This window comes from Sorex araneus, chromosome 1 (assembly GCF_027595985.1).
Source record: "Sorex araneus isolate mSorAra2 chromosome 1, mSorAra2.pri, whole genome shotgun sequence".
Lineage (NCBI taxonomy): Eukaryota > Metazoa > Chordata > Mammalia > Eulipotyphla > Soricidae > Sorex > Sorex araneus.
Window position 1 is genome coordinate 446702863 of NC_073302.1, and position 18964 is coordinate 446721826.

Genomic DNA, 18964 nt, shown 5'->3' on the forward strand with positions numbered 1-18964 from the left:
TCACTTGTAGTCCTGTTGATCTTCGATTTGCTTAAGCGGGCGCCAGTAACGTCTCCATTTGTCCCTGTCGCGTGCTAGTGCAGCCCAATGATATCTGCTTGCTCCAGGAACAGAAAGAGCCTCAAATCGTTCATTCAGGGATTTGACGAAGAAATCTGGCCATCTAGTTGGTGGGCGGCCAAGAGGTCTTCTGACGTCCCGTGGAATCCAGTCAGTAACAGCTCTAGTCCAGCGGTCGTCTCTGAATCGCATTACATGACCGGCCCATCTGATTTTTGATGCCTTGGCAAACGAGACAGCATCCCTGATTTTTGACCGTTGATGGAGGTCAGAACTCCGGATTCCTTCTCTCACTTGAGTGAAACATGATATTCCCAGCATAGCTCTTTCGATTCCTTTTTGGGATACCCGAATAGCATTCTCATCCTGTTTGCATAGGGACCAGGTCTCTGAGGCATATGTTAGCGCAGGAAGAATGGTGGAATCGAAAAGATGTGCCCGGAGTCGGAGTTTCTTTGTTTTCTTAACTACCTCTTCGATGCTCTTGAATGCATTTCACGCTGCTCTCTTCCTCCTGCGCAGTTCTGGCACCAAGTCATTCCTCATATTGATTTATCGACCCAGGTACACATAGCTGCTGCATTCGGAAATGTTCGTTCGATTGAGAGCAAATGGAGCTTCAGGGACCAGTTCGTTTTTCATGAACATCGTCCTGTTGAGATTCAGCTGCAATCTGACCTTTCCACACTCGTGGTCGAAGTCGGCCATCATTTGTGCCGCTTGACTAATGTTTGGTGTTATGAGACGATCGATGTCATCAGCAAAGCAGAGGTGGTATAATTGCCGACCCTCTATCTTCACTCCCATTCCTTCCCATTCCAGTCGTCGCATGATGTTCTCAAGGGTGGCACTGAAGAGTTTCTGTGAAATGGTATCACCCTGCCGCACCTCTCTCTTTACATCAATGATCACTTCCTTGTAGAATGGTGAAATCCTGGTGGTGAATCCACCATACAGCTAGCGGAGGATTTTGATATACTGAGTTTGAACGCCCTGTTTGGCCAGGGCTTCGATGACCGCCTCAGTCTCAACAGAATCCATCCACTACCCAGCCACTGCCACGCTACAGGTTGCTCTCCAGACACTTGGGCCGAACCTCACGCACGAGTGAAGCCTTGCAGAGCCAGGTAAGCAGAACTTTGTGACCTTGAGCTCTAGGTTCAACGAGACCTGGAAACAAGATCCTCTGTCTGCCTCCTCCAGTCTCCGACATCTGAGGAGGGGCCAACCCAAATGCCCCACCCTACCCTAGATAAATACTTCACTGGCCGACCCCCACTACATCTACTACCCAGCCACCACCACGCTACAGGTTGCTCTCCGTGTCGCGCGGCCGTGAAGCGGCCACACGACACACCATAAAACACTTAATACCTATTATTCCTACACCATATTTGATAGGGTTCAAATTTGGTGTGAACCATGGTAACACCTCTAAGGGTGATTGGAGGCCACCCTAAAAGCCTCCGTCTCTCTCGGAGAGCCCGGCAAGCTACCGAGAGTATCATGGTTTGGCGCGAGCCTCAGGCAACCACAAGCTAACGTCCGAGCTCACAAAGCTGTGCAGAGATGGGATAGAGGAAGACCTCAAAGAGAGAAGAGCAGCAGTGTTGGCCAGTGCAGCAGAAGCCGGGAAAAGTATTCGCAATGCTCGCCTGTCCTTCGCCAACTACAAGACCAAGATGACTGCCCTCCGACGTCCCGATGGATCTATCACATCCTCCAGAGAGGCAATGGAGAAAATTATTCACGACTTCTAACTCGGATCTCTTTGACAGCCATGTCCACCTGTCCACATACCAAATTCCGCAGGATGGGTATGTCGTTCCCAACGTTCTCCCTTCTGAAATCCGACACGCCATTTCGCTGGTAAAGATGCGTACAGCACCTGGTCCGGACAAGGTCAGACCCGAACACCTGAAGAATCTGTCGCCAGTACTCATTAATACACTAGCCCGACTCTTCACACGCTACCTGTCTGAATGCAAGGTTCCGTCCCAGTGGAAAACCAGTGGGAGTGTTCTGTTGTACAAGAAGGGAGACATCCACGACATCGGCAACTATCGCCCAATCTGCCTGCTGTCTGTCGTCTACAAGTTGTTCACTCGTGTCATCCTGAATAGAATAGGCAGAACACTAGATGAACCATGCGAGCAAGCCGGGTTCCAAAGGGGATTCAGCACGATAGACCATATCCACACAGTGACCAAACTCATTGAAGTTTCATGAGAGTTCAAGATGCCGCTCTGTCTAATGTTCATCGACTTAAAGAAGGCCTTCAATAAATTAATATATAAAATATATATTATGTGTTTCAAAGCATTGAAAATACCTCAGACCAAATATGCCTAATATTTCAATGTTTCAATGTGCTTATGTTTCAATGTTTCCGTATTATTCATTGTGTAGGTGATTTTGTTTCCAGGTTTTGAACCCCTCCCTGCAGTTGTTGTATTGTTATCTCTTTGTCCCTTTGTTGTGGGGTTAAATTTGGAGAAGTCTTTACTGACACCAGGCTGTCCTGTTGGCAAGAACAGCAGCCTCACAGCAGAACCACTGGCCTTTTATCCGAAAACAACCTCATCCTGGTCCCCCAGCACTTTTGTAAGCACCTGCACAACTTGTTCTGCCCACCAGCGTCCACATCCTCTTCAAGCGCCACAAAGCAAGCATCGTTGCAGAAGTGAGAAAAAGTGGGCATGGCAGGAGTACCTGAAGCAAACAATTAGTCACCTTTAACCATATCCCTTTAGGACCCCCGCCTATTGTTCCTGTTTGCTATCCCTGAGGGGCTTTCGGACCCTTGCAGGAAGTTCTGTGTGTAGGGAGCCGCTTTACAAGCCTGGCTCTTATTTCCTAGTAAAACAGAGCCTGGCTCTTATCTTCTGATCAAACAGAGGCTTGTAACAAGGTTGCCACTATGGTCGCCATTTGTTTCTCAATAGCCTATGCCCATAACAAAAGGACATGTCACAATCTGCATTTGTATGGGGGTCCAGATAGGCATACCATACCATTTCCTCCCGGCAGAGAGGTATAAGTATTGTAACTGCCAGTAGAATAAACTCTCTCTTCCTCCTTCTTGCTGCTTTCTGGCTCTGCATCTGTTCATTCGGCTGCGTCCCCTCCTCAGCCCCACAAAGGGTCCTCCCTGCTGGACAGGACGGGACCCCCACACCTGGCGCCCAGCGTGGGGCAGTAGGGGACCACCAAACGCCTGGTCAGGTTCACGTCGGCCGACAGACTCACGAAGAAGTGAGTATCTCTGAGGGTCGCCTCTCTCTTGGCGCACACCCTGGCATGGGACCGGACTTGAATACAGTCTAGTGTTAAGGACGAGATGGTCACTGGTGGAAGGCTTGAATTCCCTTGTCTTGTGTGTATGTGTGAGTGATTGTGCAGTCTTGGACGTCCTCGTCCTTGTACTGAGTCTGTGGCTCCACGACTTGGCATCCTTAAGATCCCCTTAAGGTTACGGAGCCCGATTGGGCTGTCTGCGATTCCATGAGGAACATGTGGTCTAGGGTGGTGCTGGTTTAGACACCGGCCGCAAGTCACCTCTCAGGCTGATCCACTGTGGCTAAGTTCCTCACTGGCCAGACATGCATCTGAGTGGTCCGTTATGAGTGTCCCCGTCCCCCCCTTCTTGTGACAAACCATAAGCCTTGTTCCTTTTGTGCTTTCATTTCTGTCGAGTTGGCAGAAACAGCCTACCAGTGACCCTTTGCTTTCTGTACTTTCATTTCTGTTGAGTTGGCAGAAACAGCCTACCAGGGAAGATAGTCACTGGTGGAAGGCTTGAATCCCTTTGCCCTGTGTTTTCATTTCTGTCGAGTTGGCAGAAACAGCCTATCAGTGACCCTTTCTTTTCTCTTCTTGCTTTATGGCCTGCTTATACTCTGTTTCCAAGGCTCCCTCAGGGTGTGGGGATGAGGCCACCCCCGTGCAGGGGTCTGACTCCTCAAATTCTACTACTATAGACTCTGACCATCCTGCTCCCCTACCTGAGCCCTCCTGCGCGGAGGTGTCTCCGAGACTTTATCCAGTGATTTCTGGTATCTCCGATCCCTCTCCTCCAGAACCCGAATCCCTGCCCCCGGAGGATGGGGCTATCCTGGAAGATGAGGTGGCGAGGTATCAGCCCTCAGCCCCTTGGCCCCAATCGGGAAAACAGCCACCCCTTTATCTGTCCCATGCCACTGCCTTTTTTAATTCATTTAAAACAACCATATGATGCCAGTGAGGCAGTCCGCCAGCTTGCCCGGGACACTGCCACCTTACGCGCAGTTCTCCAACAGAAGCAGGAATATGTCCAACTTTTGACTCAAATAAGGCAGCTGGACAAGGAACTAGTGAGTGCCCTGCAGCCTTCTATCCTCTCTCGAGGACCTAGTAAGAAAAGCTCGGTCTCTCCTTCACCCCACCACACTGAAGCTTTTTTTTTTTTTGCTTTTTGGGTCACACCCGGCGATGCACAGGGGTCACTCCTGGCTCATGCACTCAGGAATCACCCCTGGCGGTGCTCAGGGGACCATGTGGGATGCTGGGATTCGAACCTGGGTCGGCCGCGTGCAAGGCAAATGCCCTACCCATTGTGCTATCACTCCAGCCCCACACTCTAGCTTTATATGTCGATCCCACCACCCAAAACATAGGGCTAGCTATAGGGGATGCTTTCAAACAGCTTGCCATTCAACCAGCGAACAGCCAGAACAAGCTGTGCTTTGGCTGTCAGCAGCCTGGACATTATTTTTTTCCAAATTTATTTTTTATTGAATCCCCATGTGGAAAGTTACAAAGCTTTCAGGCTTAAGTCTCAGTTACATAATGCTCGAACATCCATCCCTTAACCAGTGCATATATTCCACCACCAAGAACCACGGTGAACACCAAGAACCACGGTGAACCTCCCACCCAACCCCCCCGCCGCCCCGCAGCCCCCCACCCCACCTGTGTAGCTGATAAATTTCACTTTACTTTCTCTTTACTTTGATTACATGCAAACAAAAAAACTCACTATTATTGCTTCGAGTTCCCCCCCACCCCTACACCCAGAGTCGGACCTGCTGGAAAGGAATCATTTGGCATTTTGTTTTCCATTGCTGAGAATGAAGAGATATGAGATCGTGTGGCCACAGTAGCGGCTGCGAAGTTCTAGATTTCTGTACTTTAGTATGTTAATGCTTAAGTCCAGAGGGCTTTCTTAAGTCCAGAGGTTGCATCATTGCTAGTTCGTACCTCTCTGCTACTTTATATTCCACATATGAGTGCAATCTTTCTATGTCTGTCTCTTTCTTTCTGACTCATTTAACTCAACATGATACTTTCCATTTTGATCCACTTACATGCAAATTTCATGACTTCATGCTTTCTAACAGCTGCATAGTATTCCATTGTGTAGATGTACCAAAGTTTTTTTAGCCAGTCATCTGTTCTCGGGCATTTGGTTTTTTTCCAGATTCTGGCTATTGTAAACTGTGCTGCACACACCTTCTCCAGATGGAGCCCTGGCGACACTGAGCAGCAACTAACACGGCTCCGGGATTCGGGACTGGGACACATCCGATCTTTTCTAAAACCTGAAAACATGCAATCTTTTAAAGGAAAACTAATTATCAAATGCTTCCCTAATAGGGTTATCTTGTTTGGGGGTATAACTCCCACAACAATAGTGAGTTTTGTGTTGAAATATGGAACGTAATCAAGGTGAAGAGAAAATGAAGTGAAATTCATCAGTTATACAGTTGGGGTGGGGGGGCGGGGGTATACCGGGGATTTTGGTGGTGGAATATGGGCACTGGTGAAGGGATGGTGTTTGAATACGGTATAACTGAGACATAAACCTGAGAACTCTGTAACTTTCCACATGGTGATAAAATAAATAAATAAATAAATAAATAAACTGTGCTGCAATGAACTACAGGTGGACATTTTTTTAAAAAACTGTCCCAATAAAAAACAGCGGCCCAGACCCAAAACTCCTTGCCCTGTGTGCAAACAGGGTTTCCACTGGGCATCAGAGTGCCACCAGAAGGCCAGGCCGGGAAACTTGATTCGGGGCCGGCCCCAGGTCCCCCAATCCGCTCCCTCTCCCGTTACTGGGGCACCTCAAAATCATGGGCCGTTCAACCTATCAGCATCCAATCCCTTTGCAAAACCATCCCCTACTCAGCCGGATTGGACCTCTGTGCCACCTCCCGCACAATATTAGTTAAAGAACAGGGTCCCCAGATAGTGTATGTCAACCCCTGTGGCCCTTTGCCAACTGGAACTTTCAGCCTAATTGTTAAATGGGGCAATATGTCCGCTCAGGGCATGCAAGTACTCCCCGGGATTGTAGATGCTGAGTTTCAAGGCAGATTGGAGTACTAGTTGAATCAACCTCCCCATTTTCAGTCCTGGACGCTGGCGTGCGGCTAGCACAGCTAGTCCAATGAACCTGTATGGGTGTACCAGTGGCCCCTTACCATTGAAAAAATTACAGGCCACCAAGTTGTTAGTGCAGGAACAACTCGCGGTGGCGGCCAAGGCCAGCGGGGCGCCGCGCGAGCGGCCCGGCACTCCACCCCCATAGAACCCACCTCCTCCCCCTGGAACACACCCTTTTTTTTTTTTATAAAAAAGAAAAATGGCAGTTGGCGACTGCTACAGGATCTACGAGCAGTAAATAAAACCATGGTCATTTTCGGGGCACTTCAACCTGGACTGCCGTCCCCAGCAGCCGTTCCTTCACAAATGTATAAGATAGTACTCGATTTAAAAGACTGCTTTTTTCTCAAATGCCAATGATCACCCCCGCTTTGCCTTTAGTTTGCCAGCTACTAATTAGAAAGAGTCCAATGTACATTGGAGCAACCCCATTGTCAGGGGGATAAGACCAAAGATAACGTGGACGCCCGTAGGGCAGGTTCAGGAATCTCAGCGTGAATGTGGTGAGTGGGATGCGCACCCGTGTGAAAGAAGGACCGGTCTGAGCGAGTGCAGGAGTGTGATTTGTGCGTGTGCCCTTAGTGTGTGTGTGTATTTGTCTCATTATCTTTCTCTTAGTTCTGCTTATTATTATCAGCAGAGAAGGCAGGAAAATGCAAGATCATGTGGTTAAGTGTTTAATAATATCAGGAATGAAAAAGTGTATTACTAAGGCAGCCTATCCCCATGTCTGATAGGAAGATACCAGTTCCCAGCCTCAGAACTAGTCTTGACCAAGAAAGAAAAATGCTAGCATCTGACCACCTTAGGTTTCAACAACTTTAAAAAGGTTTTGCCGGCTTATGTCAACAGAGCGCTTTCTTGATCCGCTCTTAACAAGCAGGAAACTGGCTGGTCAGGCAGAGAAGCGGGGAGCAATGTTCCCAATCGGCCGACAGGGCTTAACTTTGCCCTGGGGACTGCTCCTTCCTTTCTCAGTCTATCAGTTTTCTCCCTGACATTTCTGAAGGGTCAGATCTATAGATCAACTGCAGACGTGTGCACATGTACATGTGGTGTTTTTAGTGAATTTATTGTCTGTTTGTCTGTCTGTCTGTCTGTGGAACACTCGAGTGTTAGAGCTAGTTTGAAGTCAGTAATTCTTAGACCTGGGCAAAAAAAATCAAGGTAGGTCAGAGTGATATGAAGCCCAGCAATTTAAGAGATCTAGGTATCTTTGGAACTTGTTAGATCAGGTTTTAAGCAAAGATTTCTAATCAGAATGTGGCACCTACAAAGAAATTGAAATTTTCTATCTAAATTTCTTATTGGAAGAACATTAATAGTTATTAACAGTTGAAATTATTTTGAATTCCAGTATCTGTACTATCTAGAAAAAGCTACAGAACTAGAGCCAGAGACTAAAGTGAAATAAGTTCAAAGTGCAAGGCTTTATCTTACAAGCCTCAACCAATTTTATGATAAATAAATAAATGAAAATAAAAAATCAGGCCATTTTACAAACAATAGAGGCACAGAAGTCATTAAAATTAAGTTTCTTCATGTTTTCATAAACAGTGGCAGTTCAAGTATTCTCTTAAGCTAATACCAAAGTTTGGTAAGAACCAAAGGCCTTTTTCTGTGTCCGACAGCATGTTTGCATTGTGAAATTATTAAAAGTATCTGGTGTAGAAAGCATGTGGTTTGAACTAACTAAGGTAGAAGAACTATTGAACTTAAGCCAAAGAAGGTTTACTCATGTTTCATAAAAATTGATGGTTTAAAGGTCTTATGTTGTTGTGTCAATGTACACATACATCTGCATTCAATTATTAAAATGTGAGCTGAAATAATTGTAGTAAAAACAGGTTTGAAGAGCAATGGTTTAGTTAAAACACGGGTTTCTAGAGTTATAAAATTGGTTGCAAAACTTATCCTACCAGTGTTTTATTTGATCTGAGGTTTTTTGATAAAGCTACTTAGCTCAGGGTTATAAGGGGTTAATCTCAGATGTCAGCTTGAGAGTTTTTAAAGATTTCCCCTGAATCTGCTCATCCCCCTGCATTCCCAGCTCAGCAAGCTCTGCCTCAGTCAGACTGGATATGCAGACCCTCCCTAACCTCAACAGTGAATTCTAATCACACTTTTGCCCAGCAGATAAGACTTGTTAATTTAGCTTGTTAACTCTGCCAGGTATCTGGTTCTTGCAACTTTGTAAATGAGAAAGGGCTTGGGAAACAATTGATTCTTATATTTACATTAAAATTTGACACATACACACACAGACAAAGAAATAATGGGAAACCTCCTTGTAGGAGGAAAAGTCTATGCTTATATTTGAACAGATAACACCTACTAATGTACTCTGGGTCCTGCTATGGCTTCATCTGGAGTAAACTTCATCCTCCTGGTACAGACCCCAAACCACCTGAGACTCCACAACCCTCCAAACTTCAACCTCAAATAGATCCCAGCTGGAAGTCACAAGGAAATCTGTGGAAGAGTCAGCAACACAGGACTCCCATGGGGAAGGACAGGCTGAATTGGCCTGAGGACTTAGTCTGGGATTTATGGTACCAACCTAATCCTGAACCTCAGAGTACTTTGTACACAAGTGTAGAATCCTTACTGTTTCATGGTACTCTATGAGTGTTTTAATCCTTAAAAAGTGTTTTCCCAGAAATCAGAATTCTAAAGATGTCTCCAGGTTAATATATGTTGTAAGAACTTTAGTTGTGAGTATCTCTAAAACTTTTTGAAAATCTATAAGAACTGATATAATGTTTGTGACTGCAGAGTAGTTTTGCCATGTTAAATAAGATGATTGTCAACTTGTGTCCAAATTTGTGAGATCATGTTGTACCAATTTCAGTGAGTTTAAACTTGTGGGATGACTATAGATGTATGTCTTGAGTCAGAAAGATAATGTATGGAGATATCATCAGTGAAAAGTAGAAAAGCAAAGTGTAGTTGAAATGGAAAAGTTACAGGAGATAATGGATGTAAAGGAAGTTTGAGGTTGTATTTTGAGGAAAAGAAACTGTAATCAATCTATATTGTTTTAAAAGCTCTTTAAATCTATCGGCAGATCCAGACTCCTTTTACAGTGCTCTTAGATCATGGAAAAAATCAATTTTTTCAACATGGAACTAAATGAATTTTATGTGATGGTCACTGTGCTTCCCTGAATCCTCTACTATGAAGGAGACTCTTTATCCCCACAGGTAACCCATCATCCCATTCAGAAGAGGAAGGTGATATCCACTCTAACCATAGCCACGCTGTTTGGAATTGGACTGGCAGCTGTTTGGAACTGGACTGGCAGGAGCCAGGACTGGTATCAACTCACTCACAACCCAGCGGAGCGGATTCTCATCCCTTCGGGCAGCTACTGATGAGGACCTGGAGGGGATCGAAACCTCCATCAGTCATCTCGAGAAATCCCTGATGTTCTTGTCTGAAGTGGTGTTGCAGAACAGGAGAGGACTGGACTTATTATTGTTGCAACAGGGGAGGATTATGTGCTGTCTTAGGGGAGGAATGCTGTTTTTAATGCTGTTCATACGGGAGTGGTCTGCGATTCCATGACTAAGCTCAGAGTAGGATTTAAGATTACTTACTCCCCTTGTTGGGTACACTGTCAGCTGTATCATTGTTAGTTACTGTTGGCCCTTGCATTTTTAATCGAATCTTGGCTTTTATTAGACAACAAATTCAGCAACTAGAAGCCGAGCCTATACAGGTTCATTATCATTGGCTTGATTTGCAGGATGCTGACACCTCTGTTCAGACTCATACCTCATCTTCTCCCTCCCCCCACCCCGCGTTCTCTACCTTGAGAATGCCATGCTCCCAAGGATTTATTCTTGTGGATCAGGTTGCCAGGCAAAGCACTGCAAGGGAGGGCTGATACCCGGACCCGGCTCCCTGTGAGGTATTCCAGTATAGCATAGAGGTTACTCCAAGACTAGGGACTGATAGGGCCTGTGAGGAGCCCCCTGCATAAGACCCGATCATCCCTTCTCTTCTCTCCCTGCAAAAATGGAGTCTTTGTGTCACAAGAAATACCGGACAATGCCTCCCCTGACCACTTTTAATTTAAAACAAAACAGGGGGAGATGTAGTGAACCGCTTTACAAGCCTGGCTCTTATTTCCTAGTAAAACAGAGCCTGGCTCTTATCTTCTGATCAAACAGAGGCTTGTAACAAGGTTGCCACTATGGTCGCCATTTGTTTCTCAATACCCTATGCCCATAACAAAAGGACATGTCAATCTGCATCTGTATGGGGGTCCAGACAGGCATACCATACCATTTCCTCCCGGCAGAGAGGTATAAGTATTGTAACTGCCAGTAGAATAAACTCTCTCTTCCTCCTTCTTGCTGCTTTCTGGCTCTGCATCTGTTCATTTGGCTGGTCTGTTCATTCGGCTGCGTCCCCTCCTCAGACCCACAAAGGGTCCTCCCTGCTGGACAGGACGGGACCCCCACATCTGTGTATTTATGGAATGACGCAGTTAAGTCAGCTCAAACAAAATAAACTTTTTTTTAAAATTTATTTATTTTTAATTAGAGAATCACCGTGAGGGTACAGTTACAGATTTATACACTTTTGTGCTTATACTTCCCTCATACAAAGTTTGGGAACCCATCCCTTCACCAGTGCCCATTCTCCACCACCCGTAAACCCAGTGTCCCTCCCACCCTCCCCAATCCCATCTCCCCCCCACCCCACCCTGCCACTGTGGCAAGGCATTCCCTTCTGTTTTCTCTCTCTAATTAGCTGTTGTGGTTTGCAATAAAGGTGTTGAGTGGCCGCTGTGCTCAGTCTCTAGCCCTCATTCAGCCCGCAACTCCCTTCCCCCACATGGCCTTCGACTACAATGTAGTTGGTGATCGCTTCTCTGAGTTGACCTTTCCCCGGAACGTGAGGCCAGCCTCGAAGCCATGGAGTCAACCTCCTGGTACTTATTTCTACAGTTCTTGGGTGTTAGTCTCCCACTCTGTTATTCTATATACCATAGATGAGTGCAATCTTTCTATGTCTGTCTCTCTCTTTCTGACTCATTTCACTCAGCATGAAACTTTTCATGCCCATCCACTTGACTACAAAATTCTTGACCTCCTTTTTTCTAACAGCTGCATAGTATTCCATTGTATAGATGTACCAAAGTTTCCTCAACCAGTCATCCGTTCTGGGGCATTCGGGTTTTTTCCAGATTCTGGCTATTGTAAACAGTGCTGCGATGAACATACATGTGCAGATGTTGTTTCGATTGTACTTTTTTGCCTCTCTGGGATATATTCCCAGCAGTGGTATTGCTGGGTCAAATGGGAATTCAATATCTAATTTTTTGAGAGTCGTCCAAATTGTTTTCCAGAAGGGCTGAACCAGTCGGCATTCCCTCCAGCAGTGAAGAAGGGTCCCTTTCTCCCCACATCCTCTCCAACAGCGGTTGCTTTTGTTCTTTTGGATGTGTGCTAGTCTCTGTGGTGTGAGGTGGTATCTCATGGTTGTTTTGATCTGCATCTCTCTGATGATTAGTGATGCAGAGCACTTTTTCATGTGCCTTTTGGCCTTTCGTATTTCTTCCTTGGTAAAGTTTCTGTTCATTTCTTCGCCCCATTTTTTGATGGGGTTGGATGTTTTCTTCTTGTAGAGTTCAACCAGTGCTTTATATACCATTGATATCAACCCCTTATCTGATGGGTATTGTGTAAATATCCTTTCCCATTCTGTGGATAGTCTTTGTATTCTGGTCACTGTATCTCTTGCGGTGCAGAAGCTTTTTAGTTCAATGTAGTCCCATTTGTTGATCTCTGTTTTTACTAGATTGCTTAGTTCCGTGTCACCTTTGAAGATACCTTTATCTTCAATATCGTGGAGGGTTTCGCCGACCTTGTCTTCAATGTACCTTATGGTTTGTGGTCTAATGTTGAGGTCTTTAATCCATTTTGATCTGACTTTTGTGCATGGTGTCAGGTCAAGGTCTAAACCCATTTTTTTGCATGTGGTTGTCCAGTTGTGCCAGCACCATTTGTTAAAGAGGCTTTCCTTGCTCCACTTCACATCTCTTGCTCCCTTATCAAAGATTAGATGGTCATACATTTGGGGTTGAAACAAAATAAACTTTTAAAAAACGAAACTTCTTATTCCTCTCTTTCATTCTCCCCTTTAACACCTTTCAATATGTTAGTATTATCTTAATGATTTGGTTGTTCCAATATTGGTGGCACATATATTAATGATTGCTCTTATATCCTTCTATGAATTGATTTACTTATATTTATACTTATGTCTATCCTACATAGAGGGAAATATATAAATGTATATGCCTATGTACATATATATATACATATATATATATATATGCCTCTCGGAGAACATGGCAAGCTACCAAGAGTATCCCGCCCACACGGCAGAGGTACTCCTGGCATATCCAATATGCCCAAAACAGTAACAATAATGGGTCTCATTCCCCTGACCCTGAAAGAGCCTCCAATATGGCAGCATTGGGAAAGACGAGTAAGGAGAGGCTGCTAAAATCTCAGGGCTGGGACGAATGAAGACATTACTGGTGCCCACTCGAGTAAATCGATGAAGGATGACAGTGATGACAGTGATGATATTTATAAAAATAGTTCTTTACGTTAGTGGGAAAATTCCTCAGTCTGGTGGCTCTTGAACTGGGTTGTGACAGAATTGGATGACTGAACTGGATTTAGTGAGCTTTGAATAAATTTAAATTTTATTGGGGTTAAGGTAATGTGGTTACAATATTGTTAATATGCTTTTGCTAAACTGCACCTTCACTGTCACCAGTGTCAAAGTCCCTCCATCACCATCCTTAGGTCGTTACTAGTCAGCCTCTTCCTTCCCCAGCAGCTGCCCTTAGCAGCCACTATTAGGTCACCTCGGTGCTGTGTTTTGTTTCTCTAAGTCAAGGAGCAGATAAACATCTGACAGGGAGAAATCCAGGCCATTGTTCACTCAGATGGCCCAGGGCCAGGATCTTCAAAATGTAGATGGAAGGGACACCAAGCCTTCCCTTGGGTGGGTCCAAGTTGTGACCTAGGACTTGGGGTAAGCTGGGGAGCTGACAGGGACCATTAGGATCCCAAAGTTGCTGTTCAGTCACTGCTCTACATGGGAAGTGGACAAGTGGCCAGAATGTGAAAAAGATCTTTTTATTGAGATTTTTGGCCTTGTTAAATATAGTAGTGGCAAAAGCCATGTCCCATATTTAAAGGGCTTTGGCACTGATTCTTGGTAAATGACAAGGTTATTAATATATACAATAATTACAACATAATAGAATCACTGTGACTGTCACTGTCATCCCATTGATCATCAATTTGCTCGAGTGGGCCCAGTAACGTCTCCATTCATCCTAGCCCTGAGATTTTAGCAGCCTTTCTTTACTTGACCTTCCCAATGGTGCCTCATTAGAGGCTCTTCAGGGTCAGGGGAATAAGACCCATCATTGTTACTGTATTTGGCATATGAATACGCCACAGGGAGCTTGCCAGGCTCTCCCCTGTGCTGGTAGTAACCTCTCAGTAGCTTGCCAGGTTCTCCCAGAGGGAGCTGTCAAGCTTCTGGGAGTTTGGTTTTATAGTCTCTGGATGTTGGCCATTGATCAACATGGCGCCAGGGGATTACAGGATTACAGGGCGCCAGGGGCAGTTTCTGGGTGTGACTACCTAGCTACTGGGAAATGGGGAATCTGGGCGGAAGAGGCCCAGTCCCAATCCGAGCAGCCTTGGAGATCTCAACCCTGGATCCTGCATACCTGGGTTCCTCTGCCGGTTCCTTGATGCATGAGGCTCGTCCGAACATGTGGAGAGTGGCCTTGAGCATAATAGAACAACATTCTGAACATAGAATAGAATAGAATAGAATAGAATATTCTAATAGAATAGAATATTCTAATAGAATAGAATAGCACTAGCAATTATATCTTGTTATAGATTTTGAGTTAGTCTATTAAATCTGTTACAAATATAGACAGCTTCGTTATTTTCACTTTTGCATGGACTAAAACTTTTCTTTTCTTCACTTCAGTCTATGTATGTGCTTGAAGCTGAACCGAGGGTCTTATATAGTCTGGTCTTCCCCCCCCCACCCCAAGTCTACTCAATAACTCTTTGCTTTTCTATTGGAGGACTTCACCCATTCACATTTAAAATACTTGTTGATAAGCAAGGACTTAGTAATGCCACCCTACAGTCATCCAGTTATTTTGTGGTCTCTATGTTTATAGGAAGTGCACCTTCCAAAAAAATCTGTGGGACTCTATGGATGGTCATGAATGGACACGAAGTCAATCAGGATACAGTCAGGAACAGTACGAAAGCATGTGGATGTCCTAAGTCCCTCATCCACACAGAGCCGGTTCTGCCGAGGCGAACCACCACGACCACCAAACTTCCCTTCAGATTCAAATTCATGGTGGTTTCTTCCCCCAGTGGTCGACACTGGGCACAAAGCTGAAGCTTCCAGTGCAACTTGCCCGTTACAACTCCGAGGCCCACCCAAGAGTGGAAGCAGAACTTGGATTGGCTGCTTGGCCAGAAAAGGGAAAGGAGGTGGGGGAAGAACTGGAAAGAGGGGTCCTGTTCTCATGCCCTCTCCTGGGGGACTAAGACCCCATCACCCTACTCTCCTACCCAGTTCTTTTTTATTTCCAGAAAAATCTTAATTTTCTCCCAGTGAGCTGAACTTACTTAGCTGTATTCTTGTTCTTGCACTAAGGTCATCTGTGAATGATTTTTTTGTCACTGCTGTTGTTGCTTTGGGGACACTAACACTACACAGCACTTACTTTGGACTCTGGGTTCAGGAATCACTCCCGGTGAGTTCCAAGGAGCATATGGGGTGTCAGGGATTGAACCTGGGTCAGCTACGTGCAAGGAAAGCTCACTATACCATCTCTGGCCCTTGCGAGTGATCGATATTTCTCAGGGGCTTTCTCAATGGTCAAAAGGAATTGGAACTGGTGCATGTAACACTACAGGGATCTTATGGAACTCCAGGTGGGGCCCAGGTCTGTATGCCAAACACCCAACTCAGAGGTGAGTGAGAAACTTCCCAGATCTCTCTGCATTTGATACAACCGGCAGGACCAAGCTCAGGGTGCAGGGCAATTTTTGAGTCTGTAACTAAGAGCACAGTTTTTAAATCATGTACCTGGGTGTGAGTCTGACTTTTCCTTGTGACCCTCCTCTATCTTGGACTCTTTTGGGGCTCACAATCTCTTTCTTGGGTCCCACAATTCACACCAAACCACTTTTATTCATGGACAGATACTTATTTTTGTTGAAGGGGCATTCAAGAGTGGACCAGTATTTTCTTATTTAGTAATCATGAAAGTCACTCTGTTCCGAAAGAACCAAATTCAGAATCACAGGATATCTGTTTTCCTGTGTTCGTTGAATCATATTGGTTGCAATAACCAAGAGGTTAAAACATAAAAGATTATTCACAGGTGAGTGGACAAAGCAAATGCTTATCTATCTACCTATAACTATATATCATCATATTGGAATCTTATTTGCCTATTAAAGAAGGACATCCTGAAACACAAACTGCAATATACAGTGAACTCTGAAGGCTATTACGAGTGAAATAAGACAGTTTTGTAGGATAATTATTGCAGGATTCTAAATACATCACCACTGATAGTAGTCAAGGCATAGAAACAGTTAATAAAATGGTGAGTCCTAGGGAAGGAAGAGGTAAATAGGGAGTTACTTTTCGGTGGGTGCAGAATTTTGTCCTACATGATGAAGAGGTTCTGGAGATGCGTAAAGTATTTTTTAATAGTTAACAGTATTATAATTTACTCGAAAATATTTAGGAGCTGGAGCGATGACACAGAGGGCAGGGCGTTTGCCTTGCACGCGGCCAACCCCGGTTCGATTCCTAGCATTCCACATGGTCCCCTGAGCACTGTCAGGAGTAATTCCTGAGTGCAGAGCCAGGAGTAACCCCTGAACATTGCTGGGTGTGACCCAAAAAGCAAAAAAATAAAAATAAAATATTTATGTGAGGATATTTCAAACCATCTCTATTTTTACCACAATACAATTATAAAAAAGCAAACACTGAGTATCTTTATTTTATTTTATTGAATCATCATGAGATAGTTGCAAGCTTTCATGTTTGGGTTACAATCTCACAATGATCAAAAACCCATCCCTCCACCAGTGCACATTCCCCACCACCAATATCCCGGGTATAACCCCCTTTCCCACCCTCCCCCTGCCTCCATGGTAGACATTATTCCCCATACTCTCTCTCTCTACTTTTGGGCATTATGGCTTGCAACACAGACACTGAGAGATCATCATGTTCGGTCCACTATCTACATTCGGCAAGCATCTCCCATCCCAACTGGTTCCTCCAGCCATCATTTTCTTTTTTTCTTTTTTCTTTTTATTTATTTATTTATTTATTTATTATTTTTTTATTTTTTATTTTATTGAATCACCATGTGGAAAGTTACAAAGTTCTCAGGCTTATGTCTCAGTTATACAATGTTCAAACACCCGTCCCTTCACCAGTGCCCATATTCCACCACCAAAAACCCCAGTATGGCTCCCACCGCCACCCCTCACCCCCGCCTGGGTAACTGATAAATTTCACTCTTCTCTTTACCTTGATTACATTCCATATTTCAACACAAAACTCACTATTGTTGTTGAAGTTTCAACACAGACTCACTATTTTTGTTGGTATTTATCCCCCAAGAATACAGCCCTATTGACAAGGAAATATTTGATGTTGAGTTTTCCACTGATGAGAATGAGGAGATAAAAAGTCGTAGCGGCCTCGCGGTTTACAATTTCTGTATTTTAGTAATTAAATCCAGGGAAATTAAAGTTGGAAATTGAATCATTTCCCTTCCTGGAGCAGCATGGAGTAAAAGCTTAGTTCACAGTCTCTTTTTTTTTTTCCGCGCCACAAAGTTCATACTTGCTCAAAAGACCCCTAAAATGTCGGACACCACGCCTTCTCCCCCGGGAGGGAGGAGAGACCAAGGGAGAAGGATATTTCCTCCGTTTTGCCGGCGTGGGGCAAAAGCTTAGTTCACAGTCCGCGTACATGGTTGCAAGCCCTCGCCGGAACCCCAAGTCTTATAGCTGCCTCTGGTTCCTGCTCGTTCGGCATTCACGCGGCTGTGCAGAGGCATGGCCACCCGAGCTCCGGCCCCGGCCCGAGCCTGCCCAGGTGTCCCGGTTTCAAGTTCAAAGCACACATTTTTTTTTCTGCGCCACAAAGTTCATACCTGCTCAAAGGACCCCTAAAATGTCGGACACCCTCTTTTTATTTATTTATTTTTCTTATTTTATTTATTTTTAGTTAACTTATTTTTTATTTTATGCTTTTCAGTTGAGACACCAGGCGAACAGTTACAGGGCTTTCCGGATCAAGTCTCAGTCATACAATGATCAAACACCCATCCCTTCACCAGTGCACATGATCCACCAGTGCACATGATCCACCAGAGACCCTTCCTCCCTCTCTCCCTCTGCCTGTGTGGCAGATGATTTTCAATGAACTCTCTCATTGCTATGATAACATTCAATTTTTGACTGAAAGCTCAGTATCATTAATTGGAGTTTCCCCCCAACAGTCAGACCTGTCAGAATGGCATCATTAGATCGTATGTTTTCTATTGTTGATAACAATGTGCATATGATGTTGCACGGTCGCGAAATTGGCCGCCCAGTTTTGGGATCCTGGTATTAAGTCCAGAGGTGTTCCTGCCAGCAGCCGCTGCATTCCGAGATTGGTTTGTGTGCCTCTGGGATCATGGTTGTTCAGGAGCAGGGGAGCTGTTCGTGGGAAGCCGCTGGGGTCTCATTAGGGCAGGAAGCAGGGCCGGTTCTGCCCCCCAACCCCCTATCACGAGATTTCCCATGCGTCCCATCATTGCAATCTCCTACCTCTCTGTCCAATTGGCACTAAACGGTGGTGGTCGCCATGCTGCTGAGAGGGGGAAAGGATGAGGACAAAAACCCTTTCGCTCCCGGGGCTGCGCGGGACCATAGTTTACTTCAAAGTCCACGAGTGTAGTTGCCAGCAGCCTCTGGGTTTCTGTGCCTCTGGCATAATGGCCACTCAGGGGTGGCAGCGCCGTTCCTGAGCGTTTTCTTTGGATATCAGGAAAGGTTTGGAGAGATATCCCAGTCCCACAAACCGGAGCCCTGTTAGTAGAAGCTCAGTGTCTCCAGGACTCCATCTGGAGAAGGCGGGCACTCTGCACCTTCTCTGTCTGGCGCCCCGGTGTTGTTGGCCTGGTGTAGGGTCCGGAGCATTCTCCGGCTTGTGGTGCTTGCTACTGACTGTTGCAGCAAAATAACCAGCCATCATTTTCTTAGTGATCCCTTCTTTATTCCATCTGCCTTCTCCCCTCCACTCACGAAACAGTCTTCCTCATGGCCCTTGTATCTACTGACCTTGGGTGTCAGCCTCATGTGATGTTATTCTA

The 18964-nt window shown here is 45.2% G+C and overlaps 1 protein-coding gene across 1 annotated transcript in view; it reads right to left on the reverse strand.

The window, feature by feature from the left end:
• The window catches only part of LOC129403257 (uncharacterized), a 146906-nt gene continuing 127942 nt past the window's right edge, over positions 1-18964 (reverse strand). Inside the window, 1 exon segment of the mRNA XM_055129786.1 lies at positions 1-601. Within this exon segment, the coding sequence (XP_054985761.1) occupies positions 1-601 (601 nt within the window).